Raw genomic sequence first — 27,742 nt, forward strand, 5'->3', positions numbered from 1 at the left:
CATTGTCACTCCTGCTGGGATGGCTATTTAGTGAGTGAAAGATATGCCTTGTGCTTTGAAGTGGGACAAGTTTGCCTTCCCTGCTTTGCTGCTGCCTAGACTGAGATGGATTTTTGTTTTCTCTTGCTCAGAGAGCACCTTGGTCTTCCGAAGCAGGATGAAGAGTGAGGCGAAACCGGACTAGCAGCAGCAGGGAAGCTGTGTTTGTAGCTGATTTATAGTTCCCCTAGTCCAGACGCTGATAAAGAGCTTCCTTACCCAGAGGAAGCTCCAGGGATGTGTTTGCAGACAGGAACCTGCTCATTCGGTTAAATGAATGTGTTCCTACCCTGTGGATATGGTGGGGGACGGAGAGGGGACAGGACACCAAAAACTTGCCGCTCTTAATGACTATTCTGTTTCTAGAACTCTGTTTAGAACAACCTTAATTGTGGTTCATCTGGTGACTGTGGGTAGAATATGGATTAAAAGTTTCATTTTCCTTTTGAACGGAAGGGTCAATAGTTCACTATATGAATGAGTGGGTTGGCCTCTCTCAAATCCAGGACTAGTATTAGAGACCAGAAGAGTTGTTTGAAAACTTCAAAGGTATTCAGATCTCAAACCTGGGATTCCAGTAAGGAAGGATTCTCTTCTATCAGTAATTTTTTTCTTCTTCAAGGTATTTCACCCTGTCTGTCATTGATTAAGTGGCTATCTTGGTTTTAATCCAAGGAAACAAAGACATGTTGATTTTTCCAAGTTCCTGCCAGATTTCCTGTAGCTTTCATTAAAGACATGAATTTGAATAGATTTTCAATGTCTTAAACAGCAGATTTGCTCCTCTAGTATTTACCCAGCGCTCTGATATAATACAAGTAGGCCTCTCCTTATTATCTGTTGAAAAATAGGTGTTTTTGAACATCATTATTAATAAATAGGTTATCCTAACAAAATTCATCATATTTACGAAATCTATGTTTTAGGGATTTTAATTCTGATATGAGAGAGTGGGTGCTTGTGGATTAAAACAGTTGAATTCCATATTAAATGGATTGTGTTTTTTGAGATTGAAAGACTTTTTTTTTTTTTAAGGAACTTTGTATTATGGCAATTTTCAAACATTCACAAAGATAAAAATAATAATATAATGAAGTTCAATATAGCTATCACCTAGATTCAATACTGACTAACATTTGGCATGTTTAATTTGCTTTCTCCATTTGGTGGAGATGAAATATTTTAAAGCAAATCCTTAATATTGTGTCATTTTATCTCAACCTTTATAATCACTGTGCATCTCTAAAAAAATCATTTACTTACATAACCATTACAATACCATTATTAAAAACTCTCTAATATCATTTTGTACTCACTCATATTCAGATTTCCCCAATTGTTTTTCTAAGAAGTGTTTTGGTAGTTGGTGTGTTCTATCATTCTTTAAAAATGTTGATTATATTAGTTTACTCTTCTGCTTAACACTGTTCAATGATTTTTGTTAAGGTTTAAATAGTGTTTCCCCCTTTATTCTCTAAGCGTGGACATAGATTGAAATATTAACCAGAATATTTCACCACTGAAGAATAAAAAAAAGAGAGAGAGATATACTGAAGGCTCCAAAGTAAGGGAATGGTTGCAATTGCCAAATTAAGAGTCTCTAAAGCAGTGGTTCTCAACCTTCCTAATGCCGCAACCCTTTAATACAGTTCCTCATGTTGTGGTGACCCCCAATTTCATTGTTACAAATTGAACATAATTAAAGCATAGTGATTAATCAATCACTATGCTTAATCAATTAATCAATCTCAAAAAACACAATCCATTTAATATGGAATTCAACTGTTTTAATCCACAAGTACCCACTCTCTCATATCAGAATTAAAGACAATATGTAATTATATATGTGTTTTCCGATGGTCTTAGGAGACCCCTGTGAAAGGGTCATTCGACCCCCAAAGGGGTTGCGACCCACAGGTTGAGAACCGCTGCTCTAAAGTAAGGGATCACGAATATCTGATTTTTAAAAAATATATATTTTTATTGATTTCAGAGTGGAAGGGAGAGGGAGAGAGAGATAGAAACATCAACGATGAGAGAAAATCATTGATTGGCTGCCTCCTTGCACATCCCCTACTGGGGATTGAGCCCACAACCTGGGCATGTGCCCCTGACCGGAATCGAACCCAGGACCCGTCAGTCTTCAGGCTGACACTCTATCCACTGAGCCAAACCAGCTAGGGCTCATGAATACCTTGATAGTGCCCTCTTTTAGACTAAGGTGTGAACAATTGATTGCAGTAGGAAGTCTGTTTCCAGTGCCACACAATAAAGACATAGTATGGTCTGGCCTCATTTAACATGAAATTGAGAAAAGAGAATACCTGGACTTAGATCCAAGTGGTTTTGGGTCCAAGTGTAGGTTTAAATCTCATAGCTAGATCTTTAAAAGTATCTCTTTTAACTTCCTTTTTTAAAATCTCTAGGATTCAAATAATACACACGTGTTTACGAGTTTAAATGGCAAAATATGTTAAGTGCTCTGTATAATATCCGCCCCTTAATAGATACCTGACATATGTTAGCTTGTTCCTTTCCCCCCATAATTATTCTGGGAGTTCTTTACAGGAAGAAAGTAGTTTCCGCTTCACGTGGTCTGTGTGCATACTGTGCTTATGTACGACGCCAAAAGATCCATCAAAGGAAAGCCAAGTTAGATAAACACTCTACAGAAAACTCCAATGTATTGCCAGGAATAAATGCAAGTGGAGATAAACACTGACATTTCTGACTTACTCCATCTTGAACCATGTTTCCATTAGAAGTTAAATTTGTTCTCATATTGCAATCTAAATTCATCTATGCCCTCTTCTGTGTTTATAAATTCAGATAGAGTGTGAGAGGCGATCATATTTCAGAATCCGAGGGCACATTTTGAGTTCTCTATTCTTAGGACAAAATTGTACCAGGATACCTAGGGTCAGCCACAAATGAGACCTTTCACGTTTGTTTCTCTTTCTTTCCAATGCATCCTTTCTAAATGGCTAGTCTTTAATGATTAATGGAGCTACCTGTTTATCCTTCAAAGAGATGTGGCCTTCTCCCTCCTCCTGCCCATTATGGTGCTGTTTGCCTGTTTTCCTTTCCCCGCGCGGAACTTCTCCAGTTCGTTTTCTTTGAACTTCTGTCGTAGCTTCTCCGTGAATAAACACTAAGGTGGAACAACGCCCTGCTGTTTTTTGAACCAGCTGAGGAGGTCATAATAATAGGGCCCAGGGGATTTATGTCTTTTGAGAACTGTACCTTGCTGTAATAAGACTGTCATTTACAGAAATCAACCTTCATTTGCTCTGTGATGATACTGCCATTCGGTAATTGCCTAGCATCACAGAAAGAACTGCCCTTAAGTTCCACTTACCCCATTTCATAAATGATTATCCTGGGCAGGCTCAGGCTGGGAGAGCAGGGAGAGCAGTTGATACCTGCTCTGCAGCATCAAGCAAGATGTTTAAGCAAGGACCACGGGGCAGATTAGTTCTGGAAAGACGAGGCTGGCAATAAAGCAGCTTTCAAAGACTCAGACGATGTTTGAGAGCAAGAACGTCAGTCCTGCAGGAAGAGGGGTAGGTATGGTTGTTGGTGAACTAGGTAGCGGCCTGATTTCAAAATATCTGCACTTAGAGGACTCTCCACCAGCCAACTTAGGGAGGTTTTAGAGCCTTAGTTCAGGCCTGGAAGGAAGAGACATTCATCCGGTTTTAGGCCTGGGTCAACCCTCAGGGCTTTGCCTATCTAGAACTCTGTTTAACATTAACTTGGTTGTGGTTGATGAGGTTACTGAAGTAGCCTGGCAGAAACAATGGAGGGGAGGACTCCAGAAGAATCCCAGCGCATGGCCTGTGTCCCGGGCTTCCCTCTGGCGTGCTGTATTGTATGGGGATCACCCGTGGGAATTTAGGACTCAGCAGTCATGGTTGGGTAGAGATCCTCCCTCTGTGAGACGCGTCAGTGTGGAGCGGCTCAGCTGCCCATCAGCCTGCTGTCTTACTCAAGATTAGATTTGAAAAGCGGGCAACTCTGAACCCGCAAATGGGACTTCGGCTCTGTGACAGTGGAGAAAGAAGAGAGACAAAGAACAGGGAATCTGTGTGGATTATAGTCTTAGTTACACCAGGATGTCTAACTGAAATTGTGTATCAGGAATACACATTTGGTCTTATGAGAATGTTTTTCATGATTTCCCCCATTAAATTATTAAACATAATTTGCTTTAAATACTTAAAATATTAAATGATGTCTATTTTTTGTTGTATATTCTATTGCTTTCCTCTAGGCTAATTATAGAAAAAAAAAGTATAGACAAGCTGTTTATAAGAAAAAAGAGTACAATAAATATAGCTGGTAGGATACAACATATTTCTTTACAAATGTAAAGAAATGGGTGTACAATCCTGGTTTTAAGAAAATTGAACACTTAAAACTAACTAATAATGTTATTTGTTAATTATATTTCAATAATAAACAACTTAGATGAGAAAATTATCCCCCAAATCTATATGTAAGTGCATTAAGAGTATCAATTACTTTAGAATAACACTAATAATAAAATAAGTGTAAGAACTCTTTGAGATTATTTATAAAACTTTACTAATAGATATTAAAATAGACTTAAATAGATACCATGTCTATGAATCTTAAGAGTATTGTCTTGATGTACTAGTAAGTTCTCTGCAAATGCATCTATAGCTTTAATGCAATTACAATAAAAATTCTGTGAGTAGAATTTGAACCCAGGTCTCATGGATTCTAAGGCCTAAGCTTTCAGCCACCATAAATCTACAATGTTATCTCCCATGCCCTTTATTTGCCTCCAAAGAAATAGAAAATTTAAGTGAAGCATCATCCCGTCTTTTAGTTTTGATCCACTAATCATTCTTTGGGCCTGGTGAGGTCTAGTAATACTGCTTGCCACTTCTCTCCCCCTCTCCTTGCTCCCCCTCCATCTTTTTTTGGCAACAGAACCATTTGCTGCAACTCAGATTAAGTATATATATATATACACATACATATATATATATGTATATATAGAGAGAGAGTACTATAATACAATAGTATATCTATCTATTACCTAGCTTTGTAAAAATTTAGCATTTTGATGTAATTGCTTCAAAATTTTGGGTTTTAATAAGTAAAACAAATGAATAATGTTGGAGCCCCTTGTATGTCCTGATTTTATTAACCTCCCTCTTAGCTCAGACCATAAATTGATATTTATCATCTTTCCACATGTGTTTGTGGATATACATATGTGGGAAAATATAAGTAATATATGGATTGCCAAATTATCATGAAAGGGTATTAAAATTTACCAAATACATTTCTGTGTCTGTTGAGATGAACTGCCTTTTTTCTTTCCTGAATTTGTTCATGTGGTCAATAATATTAGCAGATTTTTAAATGTTTGCATTCACCTTTACATTCTAGAATAAACCCTATTTAGTCATTACAACATATATGATATTTATATATAACTAGAGCCCCGATGCACGAAATTTGTGCAAAGTTCTTGGCCCCGGCCCCCGCCCATCGCCGCCATGGCAAGGGGCCTTGCCACCTCTGCCACGCCCCTGCCCACGGTGACTTTGTCCAGAAAGATGTCCAGTCTAATTAGCATATTACACTTTTATTATTATAGATATTTATATGATATCATAACATAATATGACATATAATCATATAATATAACTTATATATAATGTAAGTATAAAATATAAGTATGAAATATATTTATTTAGGAACTTTTCATTTATGCTCTTAAATCATATTTACTGATAATTTATTTTACTTTTACTTTCCTTGTTCTTGTATCATGGCTGTTCTGGCATCATATAAAGATAATCAAATAAACTCTGAAAATATAAAATCAAAACAGTAATATTAAGTAATTTTAGGTCAGTGTCAAAATAAATGGAAGTAAATGCTGAACCACAGTAACACGTAAAAGTGAAAGGTTGTCAAGGGCAAAGGATGACCTTTCGTCAAGTATGCATGTTAAAATATTAAAAGTAAGCATTAACGAGTAGAAATAGAAAATGTTGCTCTTGAACCAGTAGAAGTGGAAAAGGGGGAACACAAAAACTCAACCAGTTTTGTCTTAAATCTTGGGTCTAATCCTGTTGCGGACTGTTCTGCCGATTTTCGTACACGATATCTGCATTGAGGTCGGGTCCTCGGAAGAGTTTATGTTGGCTAGTGCCAGGAATAGGGAGTGGGAGGGGATGGGGATACCACAGGCTTTGTGTTAATTTCTCCTTTTGTGGGTTCTCAGACTTGACAAAGAGACTAACTTCAAAGCCCAACTGTGTGTGAGTTACAGGCTTGGGATCCTGATTTCTGAAGGGAATCTTTTATTTATATCCCAACCAGAAGCCTAAGCTAAAATAGCCAGACTCCCTTGTTTTCCCCAGTGCAAGTGGGTAGATTATTATTATTATTTTCTGGTCTATTCTTTTACTGATATGGAGATCTTCAAGACTCCTGGTTTAATGACTGGGTCTCAGTTCTAACTCACTGCCTCAGTCAAGACCACGGGCTCATCTTTTCCCAATAATATTTAATGTCCTTTTCCCATAATCTGACGATCTGCTTGCAGGGCAGCCTATCACCTGGGTTTGCATCCCTTTGAGTTCAGCAGTGCATCTAGAAGACATGTTTTTCTCGGGCATGGCTTTGAATTTTTAGTGAATTTTCCCATTCCTTCCTCTTAGGACCAACTCAAAACTCACTCTCTTTGGAAATTTGACAAGTATGGTGTTGCCCACGTTATGTCAGCCTGTTACAAGAGGTTGTAAAAAAAATTCAAAGTGTTTTCATTTATTTATAATTTATTTCCCATAGTTTCTTTTTAGATATGTGCACAGGGTGGGGCAAACATCGGTTTGCAGTTGTCCGCATGGAAAAAGTCCTACAGATTATGATTATTACAACAGCTTTAACCGTGTTTTGCCTGCTCACAACTGTAAACCTACTTTTGCCTCACCCTGTCCATCCTATTAAATATATTGTTACTTTATAAGAAGTAACATCTTATGTACTTTTTTCAGATAAACTTAAAAATCTAGTAGTTGCATGTTCTTCAGCTAGTAAGGATTCTAGCTTTAAAACATTTTTCGTTTGAATCAGCATTGTTTTGTGGCCTATTTTCTAGGTCTAGTGGCAAATGATCCCATTTTTTGAATTGTTTCTAATTTGAGGCCATCAAAAGTGTGGGGATTATATTTCTTGTTAATAGAGCATTAATGGCATTTAATTCTGTACTATCTCTTTTCTAATTATTTTTGGGGGAGGAAATGGGTCAAAGGTCTGATTGTTTTACATTTAAGAGCTAGAATCGAAGAAGCCTCAGAGGCGACTCAGACCTTACTTTACAGATGAGAAAATCCGCACTCAGAGCGTAGGAGACCTGCTGAACACATTAGCTGGTGAGCATTGGATCAGGAAGAAGTCCTCAGCCACCCCATTGTTTGCTTTAACAGAAGTGGGAGACCGAGATGGTTTGATTTATGTCTTATTACTGGTCCTTTATCCAGCATAGATTAAAATCTCTCCTTTAGAATGGCAGTAGAGTACATATTTACATTCTTATCGAAGTACTTACTAAGTCACATAGTTTTAATTACTCGTCTGAGAGCGGTGCCAAGTGTTCCCTTTCCCCTCTGCTAATGAATATGTAATTGTCTCTCAGGAGATTAAAAAACCCACTGGCCGGGCTGTGAGTGGCTCCACAGCAGGCACTCAGGTGTGTCCTGTTGGCACCCCTTGGAGGCCTGGTGTAGTGCAATGGCATGCCCATACCTGGCATTCCATAAATGTTTGTGAACGTGCGAATGAATAAATGAAGTGCGCAGTGAAGATGAATACCACATGTGCCTCTTCGAGTTTGGGCTTGGCAGATGTGTTTTGACTTCTTCTGAGATCACATGATAGAGTGAGGTACATTCTGAGATTTGGAACAGCTGTTCTGCAGAGCAGCCAACGACCCATGATCCTGAGATGTAATCGGTGGATGTGAAAAGGGCATGAATGTGGATTTCTCTTTCTAGCTTTGAGGACAATTTAATGTGGGGTTAATCCCATTTTATTGACATCTTTTTGCTTGGGCAGGGCACATTTCTGTAACTTATTACAGAGAAATGTCTAATTATAGTGATTTGGATATTGGAATAATAAAGTTAAAAAAAGTATTTATTGAGAGTTTTGTCTGACTATGTGTTTTTCCCTAAATTTCTTGCAATAACTATTAGTTATTTTTCTAAAGAAGAAAATAAAATAATTTATAGTCTGATCTATATACATTTTACAAAATTACCATTCTATGCATTATCTTTTCCCCTATTTTCACTCTTTTTATCTTCTGTAATATGAAAAGTAGTCATCCTACTTTAGTGTATTTATTACTCATTTCGTGGTTTTTGAATCATCATATTTAAACTTATTTTTGAAAATTATTGTTATAATTTAAATAGTATGTGTTGAATCTTACCTGATTAATAAGAATATTAACAGTTATTTGCATACTTCTGAGTTCCTTATTTTCAAGTTTTTATTGATACAGTAATTTATTATTAAATTATTATTTTTATAATTATACCTTTAAGAATTATTTTTGATGTTTGCTTTGGTTAATAACCACATGAAGAGCAATTACTTAGATTCATGTTTGATGGGTTTTTGATGCACAACATTTGATGTATAAATTAATTATTTCCAAAGGGAGTTCTGAGTGGTTGCAAAGTCCAGGGTGTGGCCACGGGAGTGGCAGATATGTTGTAATGAAATAGAAGATCATCAGAGATGAAGTCAGAAACTGAAAGGCAAAAAAATGAGATGAGTTACCCAGAGTAATGGCAAGATTTGGGTGGAATGGAACACTATAAGCCAAATGCCCAGATCTCAAGGGAATGAGATTCTGTGGGAGGTACGTAAGACACCAATATGTGTAGGACAAGATCTTCACTACTCCCCTGGACTATGATCTCCAAGAAACAGACAAGTTAACACATTGCGGACCAGTAGTTTTATTGCTAGCTTTACCCAGTGGCCAGATAAGTTTGTATTGAACGAGAACAAAAAACATTTTATATAAATGTTAAAGGCACGCTTTAAAATTAATGCAAATACCCATTGCATTTTGAAGTTATTTATTACATGTTCTTACAAGCTAATATCTTTTTAAGGGTATGATACTTTGTAAAACACTGTGTAATATGCAGTGAGAATTCTCATGATCCATCTGTAATGTGTTAAGCTATAAATAATTATACAACATGGTATGTGTAATGGTAGAAGCATGATCTAAAAGCTTTTCAAGTCTAGATGAGGAAAGAGACTCTTGATGTATGGACGAATTAAAAGACTAACCATTTAATAAACGTTTATACTGTTTGGGAACTTTCAGGGTTTGTAAACATTTATGCACAGCCTGTGGATATTGAATAGAATATTTGGTCTAAAATAAGTCTGCACACCTGAAACTCACTTAGTATTAGAATGTCAACTACACCCAAAAGTAAAAAAAAATAATTAAAAAAATAGAGGTTAAAAAATAGAGATCACATTTGCTAAGTAATTAATTAAGCGCAATACCAAATAAAAGGAAAAAGGTAGATGTGAACTGTCTTCAAGAAATATTTTCACCCTGCTGGTATGGCTCAGTTGGTTGAGTGTCATCCAATGCACTGAAAGGTCCCCGAGGCCTAGGGACCCTACCCGTGCACGAATTTCATGCACTGGGCCTCTAGTTCTATTATAAACTTCCTCAGTCCTTTTTGGATTCAAGTAAGGTATACATAATAAGCAAATATATTCTAGTTGATGATGTTAAAAAATAAGAAAACACATTATACATTATTTATCGCTCCACATTTTAGAAGACATTCTTTATCTAATCTAAGTATACCTTGCTGTTTGTAAAGCAGCATCAAAAGGTCAGCTGCTCTTTGGACGTTGCGTGAGGTGACATATTTCTTATGTCTTCCAAAAAGAAAAAGGTCTTCAAACCTCATAGATTGGTTAACGATTGCTATTCTGGGGACAAGGAGTCGTGGGGGTAGACAGTGCTGCCCACAGGAATGTTGAACAGCAAATGCTGGCTTTGGGCAAAGAAGCTTTGATCCATAGTGACCTCTTTGAAATGTTGGGACTGCTGGTCCTTGTGGGGACCTGTATGAAAAATGTCTGTCACAGACAGGACATTCTATGTGAGAACAGAAATGCTGAATAATAGGGCAATGATACCCTATCTATAAACCAACTATGTTTACAGATGCCCTAAATAACAGGCCCAAGTCGATTTTACTATGATAAATATTCCAGTTGTAATGCTCTGCAGAATTCTCATCTTTCTCATGTATTTTAAGTAAGATTTCTGGGCCGTGTGGCTTTTCTGGTAAACATCAATGATGTGCAACCACCGAGCACAGACCTTGTCATTTATTTAACTCCAACTGTCTTTAATCTTGAAACTCTTGAGGATAGTAATACAGTGAGAAACCTTGAGGTTTCAACATAATCATAGAACATTTTGCAGAAGCAGATTTTCAAATTCTTTGCTTTCTTTTTTTTTTTTTGGTGACATTTACCATCGAAATCTTGTGTTATCTATATGCCTTTTTATTTGGACCCCGTGGTTTCTTTTTCTCTTTGGTTTTCATCTTTCTTCCTCTCTCTCTCAGTTCACAGCCATGAATGAACCACAGTGCTTCTACAACGAGTCCATCGCCTTCTTCTATAACAGGAGTGGGAAGTATCTCGCCACAGAATGGAACACAGTCAGCAAGCTGGTGATGGGACTTGGGATCACCGTCTGTATCTTCATCATGTTGGCCAACCTACTGGTCATGGTGGCCATCTACGTCAACCGCCGCTTCCATTTCCCTATTTATTACTTAATGGCTAATCTGGCCGCTGCAGACTTCTTTGCTGGCTTGGCCTACTTCTACCTAATGTTCAACACGGGACCCAATACCCGGAGACTGACCGTCAGCACGTGGCTCCTCCGTCAGGGCCTCATTGACACCAGCCTGACGGCCTCGGTGGCCAATTTGCTGGCCATTGCGATCGAGAGGCACATTACCGTTTTCCGCATGCAGCTCCACACGCGGATGAGCAACCGGAGGGTGGTGGTGGTGATTGTGGTCATCTGGACCATGGCCATTGTGATGGGTGCTATTCCCAGCGTGGGCTGGAATTGCATCTGTGATATCGAACATTGTTCCAACATGGCGCCCCTCTACAGTGACTCCTACTTGGTCTTCTGGGCCATTTTCAACTTGGTGACCTTTGTCGTCATGGTGGTCCTCTATGCTCATATTTTTGGCTACGTTCGCCAGAGGACTATGAGAATGTCTCGGCACAGTTCTGGACCCCGGCGGAATCGCGATACCATGATGAGTCTTCTGAAGACTGTGGTCATTGTGCTCGGTAAGCGTTGTCTTGACTGTCACTTACTCTACGGATTCTCGATGTCTTGCTATAAACTACGTTAGTTTCGGATAGTGGTAAACGATGTTATGAATATTCACCAGTAGGTATGTAGGACTTACAAGGGGGTGAAGTACTTTTTATCAAATCTCTGTGGTGAAGTCAGCATACCAGTCTTTCTGCAATGACAGAATAAGCTTTAGGGAAATGCACGTCTCAGTGGCTTAGTGTAAATGATGATGTGAAAGATGTCATTGATGAGTTTGGCTATCAAGTGTTGAAAATTCTAGCTTTGCAGGTTTCCCTGTAGCCCAGTTGTGGAATGTTTGCCTTGTGGTCTCTATGAAAGTGTTTTCAGATAGAAAGTGTTTATTATGTAATATGAATATGCTTTCATAGATAGCTGTGTTTCTGGATCTATTTTTAAATAAGTTATCTTTCGCATTCTGTAATTGTCACTACACACATGTAGGTAGCATATCAAGGTTTTGTATAGATTTACTGCATAAATAGATTTGAATTAATAGCATTCTTCATCTCTATGAAAACTTAGTGTTTTCCCCATTAATTTTCTATTTGTAGTAGTAGAAGTTAATTTTTATTTTAAGGTGAGGAGCAAGTTTTTATTCTTCTATGTATACGCAAATAACTTTTGCCTTTAAATAACTATTGTTTTTCCTGGATGAAGAATTCATGGTGATGACCAGGAGGAATATTTTTATTTCTTCATTTAAGTACTCAGGGAATTAAAGAACATCTAAGTTCCAGGTCCTCTTCTGACCCCTGGAGATTTACCCACAAAAAGAATACACACAGAACGTTTCTCTTGGAGCTCAGAGTGCGTCATTTAAAAGTTCACCCAGTGAGAATTCGTTTAACTAATTACCCTATTGGATCACATTTTCTCCATAGACTATATTCAGAATAGTGTTTGATCACGTTTTTAAAAATATCTTTTAGCATTTCAGTTTTCCCCATGGAAATTCAGTGGAAAGTTCCTCTAATGCTCTTTGGGCCAATTTCTAAAGCCGTGTTGAATGAATGTGACCTGGGATTGCGAGGCTCCTCTGAAACTCCAGGACTTACATTCATTTAGTCCCTGGGAAGAGCTAGAGCCCTCATCATCACAGAGTAAACTAGCGTTCTGGTTGAGGCATTGGTCCCATTTATTTTGATTAGGGCAAATGCATCGTGGAGGTCATAGCTGAGTTTGCTGATTGAGACCCTCATGTGGACCTTAAGGATAAGGATGAGACCTGGGAGCTGCTGACACAATGAAAGTCCTATCTGTAACTAACTGGACACAGATAATATTCCCACTGGGGACTCCAGCCCCTCAGATATGAGATTATCTTATTCCTTCCAACAAAGCTTAGTAGAAGTGTAAAAATGGTTTCCCTATATGTTAATTGTCACCAAAAACCTTGAGAACTTGAGCATACCTGTGCCACGAGGACATTTTTTCCAGGATAGATGAAACACATCTTATGGGGGCCACTTTTCCTCAAGTGCTGCTGCTCACAGTTCATAGAGCCGCTAGCAGAAAAGGACTATTGAACTTGGAGTATGAACCTGCCAAGTTCTTGTTTTGATTTTGACCTTTGTGTAATGCCTAACAAATTCAGGTATGCAGTATGCTTCAAGACTCACGTACATTAACTTTTGTGTCTCATTGGGTTGCTTTGTAGGTTAATGAGAATGATTTGGAGGGTTTATGAGGCAGTAGTTTCAGTGTCTATCTGCCCCACATGCCCCTTCCACCCCGGCACACCAACCCCAAACTTAAACATAACAAAAGTAATGTTGCCCTCTGAAGTTTAAGCTTGTGGACTCTACAGATATCAAATACAGGTGACAACCTCTGGGGAAATAGCATTATTTCAGTAGGTATGTAATAGAAGAAGTTTTATGTGTATGTGACTGTAACATAGGAAAGAGAAATTAAATAAATGGACTGTAGCCCTTTTGAGAAAAGCAGTAAGAATGGGAGAATGAGTGGGGCGGGTGGTTAGCAAGCTTAGGATAGGGAATTCACATCCTATGCAGATACTTGTCAAGGTGACGCCTGAAACCATTCACACAATGTACTCTGCTGCCTGAATTCTGCGTAGTCATGATTGCACAGAAGAGAAGAATTGGTCTTGTAGGAATAAGAATTCTAGTCTTTGAAGCTCTTTTTATTTTAAATTAGTTTATTGATAGTGAGGTTTTTGGTGCACAGTTTATTTTTAATATCCATCTCCCCTGCCAGTTTGTCAGCTTTGTGATAATAGGCAGGGATTGCAAAGATGTGGTGCCCATTTTCTCCATGTTATCTTCCAATCAAAATACAACAGCTTGCAAAGCAACTGGCCACGTGGATGCTCAGCAAATAATATGTTTATCTTACTTTCATTTATTTGGGGGATGATTATAGTTGGATTAATTGTGCAGAGAACCTTCAGTTTCTGATTCACTATGTTAAAGTGACCTCTGGGTTGTTCAGTCCTCATGATCAGGAAGAGGATTTGTTGGTCAACAAGTCAAATTCCTGGGAGTCAGCATAAAATATAGGCGCCTTTGAGATTTATGGTGGCAATACCTGTATCAGTTTCTAAGCATAAGGTTGTATGTAAGCAACTTTTGAGTGAGCACTGGATCTTAATACTTGTATGTGTCAAACTCTTTTTTATTTATTTTATTTTTTTTATAACCTCATTTCAGAGAGGAAGGGAGAGGGAGAGAGAGATAGAAACATCAATGATGAGAGAGAATCATTGATGGGCTGCCTCCTGCACGCCCCACACATGTGCCCTGACCAGGAATCAAACCATGACCTCCAGGTTCAGAAGTCGACGCTCAACCACTGAGCCATGCCGGCTGGGCTGTCAAACTCTTATGTAGCATTAATCTTTGCCCAGTACTGGTCTACCCTAGAAATTAGTATTTGTCATAGCAGCCCTGTGGAGTGTAGGTACCGTTATGTACTTGTTATCTTCCTCTTTGAGAGGTGAAAACTTAGGGACAGAGGCGTTAGGTAACTTGCGTAAGGTCACACCGCTAGGTAAGTACAGGAGCTGGAGTTCCCGTCAGGCCCTCTCTGTTCCAGAGCCCATGCTGGCCTGTATCTCCATAATAAGAACAGTCATCCGCACTGTGCTGTGTTCTGTTATGAAGTTTGAACAGCGCCGGGCTATTAAATTGAAACATTGTGGCCCCATTTGTTTCTGTTGATGCTGCCTAGCTGCCTGGGCTTGGTTGCCTGGGTGGAAGAAAGCTTGAAGGAGCATTCCTTTCTGCCTTTTGTTTCCAACGATGACGCTCAGGACTCGCGTTTTTATCAGCCCTGCCCCACTGTTTGCAGTCGCGGCACCATAACCGTCGGCTGATGATGGAGTGAGTGTTTTGTTACAGGTATAGTTCACTCGAGGGTTTATTATCCCAGCATGAGGTCATGTAATCCTTCCCCGGGCTCGAAGTCTCCCTACTTGACATTTTACCAAGAATTCCTTCTGAGTTTGTTACACAGTTGAATCAGAGTGGCAGGCAAGTTCTTCCTTATTTGACCACAGTCTGTCTTGACTTGTAAGTCCCAGCCTTTCCTGCTCTATTCCTTGTGACGACACTTCTATCGGGGGTAATTAGAAGAGGAAACCCAGGATTTAGAAAGAGACAGCCATGGTGACAGTGTGCAGGGGTTTGCCTCTGAGCCCTGGGACAGAGGGAGGGACATAAAGCAACATAAATCCAGGTGGGGCTTATGATTCTGTGGGGCTTATTACACTCTTTTTCTAGTTTGATCTGTTCTGGCTGGAAGTGATCACCACCGGAACTAAATTACCCCTTATCACCTACATTCTCTGGGCCCTACTCTTCATGCACTTGTTTATACCATTGCACCAAGGACGGTTGTCTTTCTCCCGTGTCAGACCAAAGGAACTGAGTTCAGATAGGGTGCGTGACTTATCCAAGACCACTTTTCTCAGTAGCAGAACTGGAATTCAGCTGCAGGATTGTTGTAGGCCGTGACCTTCCATCACAGGAACATACCATACAAGGGACTCACTGGTCGTGGTACTAGTGATGGGGCCAGATGAGTTCAAGTCCATTGTTTTCTTGTTCACTCTGATGAAAGATAACTTGGCCAGTATCCTGCTAGCAAATCCTTCGGTACTTGTCTATTTCATTCATCAGACGTGTTGTTGAGTGCTGATTGTATGCTAAGGGATGAAAAGGTGAGTGATACACCCCATTCTTTAGAGAGCTTACCGTGTAGGAGAGGAGACTAGGGAAGAGCGGCAGGACAGTCGGGCCCAGGTGGCAGTAGAGGTCTGGGTAGAGAATCCCGAGTGGAGGGAAGAGAGGACCTCCCACAGGAGGCAGTACTCAGCTCAGTCTTCCTGATTGTGGAGGAGCTTGCCATCGTGTGGGTGGGGATGGAGGAGAAGCTAAGCAGGAGCAGGAGCAAAGGTCCTTACCTTTGAGAAACTGAAAGTAGTCAGGTGTGATCAGCAAAGAGTAGGTACGTCCCACTGCGTTTTGACTGGAGAGAGAGCAACGTCTTCCTAACACAATAAAGGGTTTGGGCTTTTGCCTGTACGTGCTCAGAGATGCTGAAGGATTGATTCCCCAGGATAAATGGCAGCAATTCCTTATAGGATTAACCATGTAATTTATCATCCAAACCGAGACACTTTTATTTAAGGAAAACAGGCATTAAGTGGTTAGGGCATGGGAAAACCGGCATACACCAAGAATGGTCTGGTCAACCCAGAGTGTGTCACCCTCCCTGTAGGTTCTGCTTTCTTCTTGTTTGTTTATTAATATTCTTTCTAGGTTTTCTTTTGTCATTTTAAGTGCAGAGTTCAACACTGGACTTGTTCCATTGTGTAAAGCTGGTAAAGAAGAACTTCCATTTTTTTAAAAAATATATATATTATTGATTTTTTACAGAGAGGAAGGGAGAGGGATAGAGAGTTAGAAACATCGATCAGCTGCCTCCTGCACACCCCCTACTGGGGATGTGCCCGCAACCAGGGTACATGCCCTTGACCAGAATCGAACCTGGGACCCTTCAGTCTGCAGGCCGATGCTTTATCCACTGATCCAAACTGGTTAGGGCAGAACTTCCATTTTTTTTTTAAAAAAAAGCAAGGATCTTTCTAGATTTCGAATTTTGGAGCTGAAAGGGCACTTAAAAGCACACCATGTAACTCACTTATCTTACAAATAAAGAGACTGAAGTTTCCAAGTTGGTTGAGAAATTTAGGACGGAGTTTTTAATTGGTGGCCCAAGCCGAGATCCAGGTTTGCTTTCTTCCCGGGGGCGTTATTCTTACTGCCTATGCATCCACCTTGTTCAGTCCGATCACACTTCCTTCTGTGAGCATGAACATGTATCGACGGGGGTAGCCGGGATTAGGTGTAAACACTGGCTGTTGCGGTACCTGGCACCCGCAGAAAAGGTCCCCCTGACTTTGGCCTCATTATAACCAATTGATAATCTCTGTAATGGATCTTTGACAAAAGTCATCAGAAACTGAATTACTTGCACATTGTGTAGTTTTCACATACACTGAGTAGCCAGATTATTATGACCGGCCAGATTATTATGACCACCCCATCAGTACTTCATTGACACTTCCAAAAACACTGAATATTGAAAACTTCCTAAGCAAATAATCTCAAGATTTTATTATTATTATTATTTGCATAACTAATTCACTTCATTGTACTAATGGGGTGGTCGTAATAATCTGGACAGTCATAATAATCTGGCCACTCAGTGTATATTAGTATCCTGTTAGCTTTCTTCATAACAGTGTTGTATTTGTTTTACATTTATATTTTTTTTATTGTTTGTTTTACCCAGTGTGTGTGTGTGTGTGTGTGTGTGTGTGTGTGTGTGTGTTCGTTCTCATTCATTTTCATTGAAGCAGAATGCCTCTGGGATCTACTCCTGACTCTGCCATTAACTGGGTGACTTAGGGCAATTACATTCTCGATGCATTAATTTCTCTGTACCTTCATCTGTAGGATGAAGTTGGCCAGTTTGCTTTTAAGGATTATTTTGAGTTTTCTGTATTACTCCATAAATAAAATGACAAGGGCCTAGCTACTGTGGATCAGCCATGTAGAATTTTCTAGTGGAAAACATCCATAGAATTGGAATAAAAGCAAGGGACTGTGACGTTTCTCCACATCCGCTTCTTTAATAATTAGCATTAGCCATATATCCCCTACTCAAGGGAGTGGCAATCATTTACAGAGGATAGTCTCAAAGAAATGAATTTCTTGCTTTCCTCTGCAGCGGGGAGCCACGTGCCAGGAAGGGAGGGCTTCCCAATTGGTCCTGTTGCTGGGGGAAGGGAGTGGGTACAAGACTCTCTTATTCCCTGGCCACAGGTGACCAGCGGCACATCCTGTTGATCTGAAGAGGAACCCAAGCTACCTCGAGTCCCCTCAGGTCCCTGTGGATTCTCACTGAAGGCCCCTTTGAGGAAGAGCCCGAGAGAATATTCATGAGAGCTTTGATTGTTTGGCCAGCGCTGGCTTGGCACCGTGGGTGTGGTCAGGAGAGACACCCTGTGGAAGCCCCATAGTGCTGCCCAGACCCCAAATCTTGGGCCGGTCAAGAGAGAAAACAAGTTTCAAATACCAGCTCTTTATACCCTTTTGTTGCTCCACTTTATTCAAATATTTTTACTCAAAAGGAACTTTAAAACATAAACACAAATAAAAAATACCACGTTAACCTAACAGAGTTCCTTTTGAGGTGTGGACGGAGCTGCCAGCACATGAAGCTCTTCCTTATTTTAGGTCTGATGAGAACGATTCAGACCTCGTCTAGCTGAGACTGTGCTGCACAGTCATTTGATCTTATCATTCAAGGTCATGAGGGATGCAAAGATTCCTTGAATGAATTGTGGTGACCACTGGTAATCACTGTTGCTTAGGACTTGAGAGCTTAGATTTGGAATAGAATAGGTCAGGGCTTGGGATTGGAATTTTGACTCCTCACTTGTTAGTTTCATAACCGTGAGGCAATGACTTCATCTCTCTGCTGAGTCTCAGTTTCAGAATTAATAAAATAAGGATGGTAAAACCTTTCTCATCAAGTGATTGGGAGCATCAGATGAGATGATTCATGTAAACCACACGGGAGGGATCTGGCTAATAAAATACACATACTAAATGGTAGCAAGTATGATCACTCCTTTTACGTTTCCTCCCCTTCTTTCTTTCTTTTTCTGGCACACCCACATTCCCTCCCCCACTCATTTCTTTCTTTCTCTTTCTGACGTGCCCACACGCACCCACCTGCCCACATACATAAATAGTGAATTTGGTGGTTGAGATGGTGCTTCATTTCTGTGACATGGTATAAAGTGTGTTTTAGCAGCTGTTGTCTCTAATAACAGGCTGTAAATTTTATTCTGAGTGACCTTTGCTTTTCCAAAGATACATCAGTACTGCAGAGTTGCTGGCATCTTATTTGTCGAGCCTCAGCCCTGTGTATGAAAATTTCTAGCAGCACCACAAGGAATGGCTCTTTGGCCTGGTAACTCCCTGGAGATGATTAAGTGGTGTTGACCATTAAAATGCAACAGGCCACTTTGTCAGTATCTGTTAGAAAGGGTCATCACTCCTTCACATGGACATGCAAGGCTTAGGACACAGCTAGCAGCCCAGTCATTATCTAGGGCAGTGGTTCTCAACCTTCCTAATGCCGCGACCCTTTAATACAGTTCCTCATGTTGTGGTGACCCCCAACCATAAAATTATTTTCGTTGCTACTTCATAACTGTAATTTTGCTACTGTTATGAATCATAATGTAAATATCTGATATGCAGAATGTATTTTCATTGTTACAAATTGAACATAAGTAAAGCATAGTGATTAATCACAAAAACAATATGTAATTATATATGTGTTTTCCGATGATCTTAGGCGACCCCTGTGAAAGGGTCATTCGACCCCCAAAGGGGTCGAGACCCACAGGTTGAGAATCGCTGATCTAGGGCATCATTCTGTTTCCTTTTGGTCCTCAGTGAAGGACCATTTCTGTCATAAATGGAAGAAATGGCAAATAGATGGGTCATGAGTCTTCATTGCTGTTGTTCAGCTGGTCCCAACTTACAGTGTGACCACTAGTGATTCTTTTATTCTGGGCTTCATCACTGTTCACCTCGGAGGAAAAGGATATTTAACTCCTACTTTCTCACTGCTACTTCGTGAATCTCTTTGGAGTATTGTTATGGACCCTGCATGATCACCGGGCTTTATCTTACTTCCCAGCACCTACAGCAAGGCCCCGTCCTTGGCATACTCCAGATGTTTTTTGAATGAATAAATGACATATACCTTTTATTCTGGATAGAGTTTTACAAGTTCCCTACTAACAATAGAATTATACTTGTGTAGCCTGATATTCAATGTAATTTAATAATGAGTCTCATTCAAATAAGTATTTGTTAAAAGGTAGTCATAAAGCAGTTCTACATCTTGCCCATCGAGGGCATTTTTAAGGCTAAGTTCCAGTGTGAGCCTGTTAATAATAGTTATTTTGTCAACAAACAGGGATTGGATATCTACTAGACCCTCTGTTAAGGAGTAGGGATGCAAAGATCAGTGAACACATGGACCTTGTTCTGAAGGAGTTCTCATTTTAGTAGATCGTGATAGATCATTTAAATACATACATACATACATACATACATACAATATGATAAAACATGCAAGGTGTCATGGGAGGGCTGCCTTCTGTTTTGGCAATGCCAGCAAGGGCTTCATTCTGAAGGTGTTGTCTTAAATGATGTGTAGGAGTTTGCCATGTAAACCCAGGGCAATAAATGATTTCTATTAGATACCCTTTGCACTCTGAATTGCATTCAGTATTCAATTACTTCCTTATATTGCAATTAACATGTCACTTAGATATGATAGTAGCTCTCTTGGGCTTGCATATCTCTTGTAGATTGCTGGGAGTGGGAGGGGAGGTTTGTATAATTTTAAGGTAATATTGTGTTTATAATATTTTTGCCTGCATTTTACACTGGTATAATACATTCATTTTTTTGAATTGACCATAGTTAGCAGATTCCCATAATCAAGCTGGTTATAAAGTAAATGAATTTGAATGGTTACCGACCTATAATGAAAGCGATGAATTTCTACATGTGCAAATTAACTCCCATGGAAAGTAAGAAAAGTTCTATAGAGACATTGTATATCATGGAGATGTCGTTGCCAGGAAATGTTGACCTCCTACACTTACTATAAGCACACACACACACACACACACACACAAATTGCCAAATTTAGCAAATAAAAATAATTACATGGGACATACATATACTAACAAAACTATTCATTTATTATCATAAAATCACATTTAACTGGGCATCATATATTGAATTTCCCGCCAAAATATAAGATGGCTCTGTCTTTTGGTTTTGTTCCATCCACCAAAAGGGTGGATTACAAACAAATATTTGGTAATACGCAGTTACAATCGGCCCGAGTTTACACGTTTCCCGCACTCCACCGCAAATCTATATGAACCGAGTTAAAGACGGCTCCCGCGGAGTACGCGCAATTCACGCGAGCCGACTTAACTCGTTTCCCCCTCTCCAAGTGTTAACTGGGCATCATATATTTTATCTGGCAACCCCAGCACACATGGCATTTAATGTCAATGAAGCATTTTAGATGATAATCAACTCAATAAGTAGATTTGTCTTATAGGTTTTCATAATATCCTGGGGACCGATTTAAGTACATGAGGAGTTTCACCTATTTAATGTTTCTGATTTTTTATTTCGAGTTGTCTGGAGAAAAATAAGGGGAAAGTTCTAGTTTATAGCATCTTATATTTGTTTCTCAGAAATTATGTGTGTGTATGAATAGGTAATGTTGTATACCTCTGGTTCAAAAGGGAATTATCTCCTTATACATATTCTTTGTTGTGCTCTTTGAAAACATTTTAATGAAATCTGTTTTTCTGTATAAACAAGGATTTTTCCTTGTGTTTCTGCCTGTGACTTTTTTTTTTTGAGGTCTAACTACAGCCTGTGCCTCTGAGAAGCTACTTTCTATTCATGTGTTTTAGTGAAGATGATAGTGTCTAGACTGAATGTGGTCATGGCTTTACTTAAACCCTGGCAGGACTCCTCCACCAATAGAGGGGTTGTTGTAATGATCCAAAGCAAATAGGACATTCTAGGAGGGTGACACAGCAGTAACAGGGTCTTTTTGAAGAAGTGGGATTTAATCTGGCATCGGGAGACTGGAAATTCATGGCTTCACCTATTTATCCTGCCCTGGTTGACTTTTGTTGACACAAAGAACGCTGCATTTTAAGTAGGGTTTTCCATGAGTTCATTCTAAACAGGTATTTCTGCACTTGAAAAAGTTCCCCTTCATGTGGCAGGTCTGAGTTCATTTGCTCGAGTTATTTTCCTTTCTTTGGGGGAAAGAGAAGATAGTCCGTAGGAGCCCAGGCTTCCAGGACCTGCACAGGAGACTGATGAACTGGAAAGGTGACAAGCTTTTGCCGTAGCCAGCAAGTGATTCGCCATGTTCTTGCTGGAGGCTTTGCTTTACTAACCTCACTGAGCACGTGGTGTCCGGGAATACTTCTTGGTATATTGCTCCAGCCCAAAGGGAAAAGCTGAGCTATAAATCGAGGAGCTGGAATTGGGTTTCGGGAGCGGTTGTATTTGGACAGCCTACAGAGCACATATATAATGATCAAATAAACAGCAGTTGTAGAGATTAGAGCACTAGCTCTATTTAATTTGGCAAATTCTAATGTCCTGGGGAGGGAGGGAGATGTTTTTGTTAAAAAAAACACGATTTCTAAGGCATGTACTCCAGCATACTTACAAACTACCAATGTAAAGACAACTTATTTAGAATGGAAGACAATGCTATAGAAACCAAATTTGGATAGTAAGTTTAACTGTAGTATAAATTATTACATTGCTATTGCTAAGATAGTAAGATTGATATTATTTTATAATGGAATTTCTTAATATTTTAGTTCAATCTGAATTGGTTCTACCACTTTTAAGGCAAGAAATCTGTCTCTAAAGCATGCATACATTTAAATGACATTAGAAACAGGAACAGAAATAATGAGAAACAATTAGAAAATTCATTTATATTTATTGATATGTCTATAATACATTACATAATAAATGATTTACTGCTGTTACATTATATGTGAAATGTGTTGCCCTTCAGCCATTATTGAATGACAACTTTACTTAATAATGTTGTATGTAGCCTTATTAGCCTTATTAATATGTAGCTTACTTTGGTTATGGGTTATTTTGACTCATTGTTTTGATTAGACTTTGAAGATATAAAGTAATATCTTTATGAATATAGATATTAAAGTCAGAAGTAGAATAACATTCAATTTTTGTTGAGAAGGTATCTACCTTCACCCTTTCAACAATTTACTATGTGACCATTAAAACATTTCTAGTTTGCAACATTTTTCAAATTTAATTTAACCAAAATTTTTATGAGGCTCAAATGTTTTTGTAAAGATTATAAAGTGAATGCTTCATTTATCCATTAGTTTTTTTCTGAATACATAAAATTGTTTACCATTGTGAGTTTTCATTTTTCCTCTTGCCTTATTTTATAGCTACATTTTATTGCAAATACTTGATTTAAAAAAATATGTGATAACTCTTACTATGTACAGTTTGAGCATTAATCTTATTTTAAGTTACTTTTATCTACCAAATTTTAACTTTTCCTGGGTCAATACTTATGATTATGAGAGTTTCTAAAAAAATAAGGATAATACTGTTAACAGTTGAGTGCTTACTAGACATCAAGACACATTAGTTCTACTACTTCGCCCCAAATTTTTATGATATAAAATATTTTTAAAATATATTTTAATTGATTTTAGAGAGAGAGGAAGAGAGAAACATCTATGTGTGAGAGAACCATCAATTAACTGCCTCCCATTTCACCCCTACTGGGAATCAAACCCACAACCTGGGTATGTGCCCTGACCAGGAATTGAAACAATGACCTTTGGGTGCATGGGGCGACATTCAACCAACTGAGCCACACTGGCCAGGCCTGATATAAAATTTTATGCAAGAATCTTAATCTCTGAATTTCAGTTTTACCATCTGCCAAATATAGATGCTGCAATGTAATTTGTGTGAAGATCATAAATGATAACGATTGTGAAAGCTATTTTTACAGGAAGTGTCACATAAATATAAGCTATGACTGTTTTTGTAGCTGCAGCTGATAAAGTAGTAATTTAAAAAAGGTTTGGAATGCTAAGCAAGAAATGTGGCATATTGTGGTTGCAAAGGCATCAACTATGTTCTAATTCCTGATTTGCCACTTACTGGTTGGAATGACTTTGGGCAATGTACTTAACCTTTACAACAATTTGCTCATCAGTGCCATAAAGGGCTTCACTACTTCAGTGTTTCTCCGAGTGTGGTCCAAGGGCCACCCGCAGCTGAATCACCTGAGATGCTTGTTACACAAGCCGATCGATTCCTGGGCCCCAGCCCAGCTGCTGAAGCAGAACCTGTGTGCTGGCATCTCGTCGTCTAACTTCAGTCACACAAACCTGGAGAATAACAGCAATGAGTCTCTGGCTTTGGTTTAACCTACATGGCATTAAACTTGTTCTTGCTCATTTCTAATGTCTATTTTTTACCTTTTTGAAAATGGACCCATTATTGGTACCACTTAAACGTGGGTGAGGACCTATGATTGCCCCACACATGTATGTTTGCACACCTGCTTTGCAAGGGAGAGGATGAGGAGAGAAAGGTAAAGGAAGGTGAGGTTAGGGAGAAAAAGAACACAGCACATCCAAATGATGGAATATGATATAATCACCGGGCACTGAAGTTCTTATGTTCTCTGTCTGTCTCTCTCTGCTGTTACAAATAACACTCTGATAAATATTATCTAATATGAATCTTTACTTTCCTCACGGAGACTTTGTGAGTCTTGATTACTTATTGTCTAATGTTCTCCAGAGAGTTTGTACCAATTTATACTCCTACCATCAGGGAATGAGAATATTTAGTTACATTCATGTCAATATTGGAGGCTTCTTTTTTTATCTTAAAAGTGCACGTTGTAACCATTAACATTATATTTACTCATGAGGATAGACACTGGCAAACCTAGAAAAGAGGTAGAAACTTTTCCAGGATTTAGAGACTAAGAATACACAAAAATAGAAATGCATTTAGTCCCATTTAAATATATATAGACTACTTGAAGTTCTTCATTCCATGTAAAGGTCTAATGTATATTAATTTCTTTAGAAACCTAAAGGCCTAGCAGCTGAACACTGTAGCGGGGAAGGGGGGGGGAGAAGGGGTGGGGGGGGGCAAGTGTTCCCTCTGAGGTGCCGAGCGCCTGGATTCTAATCCCCCCTACTGCATGCCTGCAGAGCCAACGTGGAAAATGTTTTCAGTCGCTCCGAGCTTCTACTTCCTTGTCTGCAGGATGAGAGGCAGGGCAGAAACAGCAAGACCTCAAAAGATTAAGTAAGATAAGATCCCAGGCATGTCAGTACGTGGTAGAGACTATTGCAAAATACATGACGTGGTGTTTGCATTGAAAGATCGCATTGCTATGTTGAGAACTAAAGCCGCTGGATTCATCTTCATTGTTCTAGACTTTCATTATATTGTGAGCAGAAGGGGCGGGCCAGAAGAAGAGAACCCACCTCGCTTCCCAAACTCAGTGGGGCAGGTTTTTCCTGGACTGGATGGTGTTTCCCTGTCAAAGGATCCTGAAGGACTCTGAAAACCGATACACAAAGCTCACTTCTGAGATCCCCCGCTTTTCTGTCTTCCCTAGGCAACTCCAGTCCCTAACGCCAAGGTCCCCATAGTTTCTCAGTGAGCTTTATTGTCTTGGTCATTTTTTCCAGTGCCTTTAGGCCAAAAGAAATACCTAACGGTTTCATTTATTAAGCGGTTAAATCAATTTAATAAGTACATAGGTCCTAATAAATTAGGAGCTGTTTCATAAAACAAAAACACATAGATTGGAAGAAATATGTTTAGCTATTTCTTGACCGCAGTTATTAAGAGCACTGCACAACTTCTCGAAACTTGGACTCAGATGGACACCGCTGCCTTCGTGTCCTGTTCCACGCTGAGTTTTATGCAATGCTTGATTTTTATCACTAAAGACATGTTGCAAAGACATGACGTCATCAACAGGAATGCAATGCCATCTAATGTTGAAACTGTGAACTACTTCAGGCTAGTAGTTCACGTGGCATCTGACAGATGTTGAGTGTGACTGTTTTCTCAAATGTAAAATTCAGCAGTGTTCCTTTAAATTCACTGTGGAACCCTAAGGTGCCTCAGGGCCCAGTTTGGGGACCAGGGCCCTACTGTATTTCTGGTTTCTGGCTTTACTTCGGTTTTGTTTTTGTTTTCTTCTGGCTAGTTGACTCTCTTGTTTCCTAGTTCCTGCTTTTATTTATTTCTTGGTTCTAGCTATCTAGTTTCCTTCCCCTTTGTCCGGGGCCATTCTCTGCCCTGTTTCCATCAAGCAACAGCAGAGTCTGTTTCTGCTCCTGGCCCTTTGCAGACCGAGATGGAACCCTGGAGGCCCTGTATGCTTTGGTGGCCAGCTATAGGTTGGTCACTGTGCTGTCCGTCTCCAGTTCATGACTCCAGGGAGCATCATTGCCAGTGTAGGCGGCCTAAATGATATGCCAGTGATGTGGTTTATCTGTGGGTGTTGATCTGTGGCCGTCTCCCCGTGGTGTGGGTGGGCATGCCCTCCACACTGGACCTCCCAACTCATTAGGGGCACTCTTTGTCTTAAAGCAACAAAGACCTGCCCAGGCCACATCTCATTGCCGCTGTTCTTGGCATGTCAACCCTGAAAATAATCCGAAGCAGTCGAGTAGCTAATTGTGGGTTCTGGACTCGACTACTTGCTTTGATGACCTGGGTTTACCACTTATTGCTTAATTTCCTGAAACTTCAGATTCCTCATCTGCAACATAGAGATAATAATAGGTCTTATTTTGTGTGAGAAAATAAAATGAAATAAAATAAAACATGGTGCCCCTTAGCATAATGCCTGATATTAATAAATGTTACAAAAGCACTTACACTATTTTTTTCCGTTTATTTGGAAAGCAACTATGTAATTTACTTTTAAATATTTTAATTGTTGATAAGAATAAAGTAACAAACCATTAATTTTTAGAATTTAGTATCTGTCTTTGCCAGTTTATGAGAGAAAGCATCAATATTAAAATAAAAAGGTACCTAGCATTCATGTAACATTTGGTTTATATATACTAAGGTATCTTCATAGACATATATAATCTCAACATTTTCATGACAGGTATATATATTATGTAAATATGACAGTGTAGATACCCCCCATTTTAGAGATGGCAAAACTGAGGCTCATGGGATTAATAAAATTGCTGAAGATAATTCAATATTTGCCAGAGCCCATACCCCACTCCAGCATTTGTAATTTCAGTGTTAGTGCTCCTTACTTGCTACATTGCTACTTTTTTAATATTTTAAAAGTTAAAATGAAAGAGGAAGGTGGAAAGGAAAGTAGAAAGGATAAAATATGATCATTGGTATTCTCTTTGCTCCTCACTTGCTCTGCTGCCGCCTTTAACATTTCAAAAGTTAAAAATGAAAGAGGAAGGAAAGGAAAAGGAAAGGAAAGAGGAGTGTTGTTCTCTTTGATTTTTGTGAGCAATGAACATTGGCTATTTCACCTGTGTCTAGTACAATACACTTAAATGTTATAGTAGTTTTAACTAGTGTATAAGAATCACAACACTGTGAAAAAATTGCCAATGCTTTGTTAGAAATAATTTCAAAAGAGAAAATGCGTAGCAACCTTTGAACTGCATATCAAAAACATTGCATTCAATCTTGGCAGGCGTGGCTCAGGAGTTGAGAGTCAACCTGTGAACCGGGAGGTCACGGTTCGATTTCTGGTCAGGGCACATGCCCCGGTTGTGGGCTCAATCCCCAGTGTGTGGTGTGTAGGAGGCAACTGATCAATGATTCTCTCTCTTGGTTGATGTTTCTATCTCTCTCTCCCTCTCAGGGAGGAAGGGAGAGGGAGAGAGAGATCGAAACATCACTGATGAGAGAGAATCATTGATTGGCTGCCTCCTGCATGCCCCCCACCAGGGACCGAGCTCGCAACCCGGGCACATGCCCCTGACTGGAATCGAACCCAGGATCCTTCAGGCCACAGGCCGACGCTCTATCCACTGAGCCAAACCAG

General features: G+C 39.4%; 1 protein-coding gene across 1 annotated transcript in view; it reads left to right on the top strand.

The window, feature by feature from the left end:
• Positions 1-27,742, top strand: part of LPAR1 (lysophosphatidic acid receptor 1) — a 124,727-nt gene that overhangs the window by 58,147 nt on the left and 38,838 nt on the right. The window contains 1 exon segment of the mRNA XM_023753288.1: positions 10,713-11,460. Within this exon segment, the coding sequence (XP_023609056.1) occupies positions 10,713-11,460 (748 nt within the window).

The sequence above is a fragment of the Myotis lucifugus genome, unplaced genomic scaffold (assembly GCF_000147115.1).
Source record: "Myotis lucifugus unplaced genomic scaffold, Myoluc2.0 scaffold_43, whole genome shotgun sequence".
In the NCBI taxonomy this organism is placed as follows: domain Eukaryota; kingdom Metazoa; phylum Chordata; class Mammalia; order Chiroptera; family Vespertilionidae; genus Myotis; species Myotis lucifugus.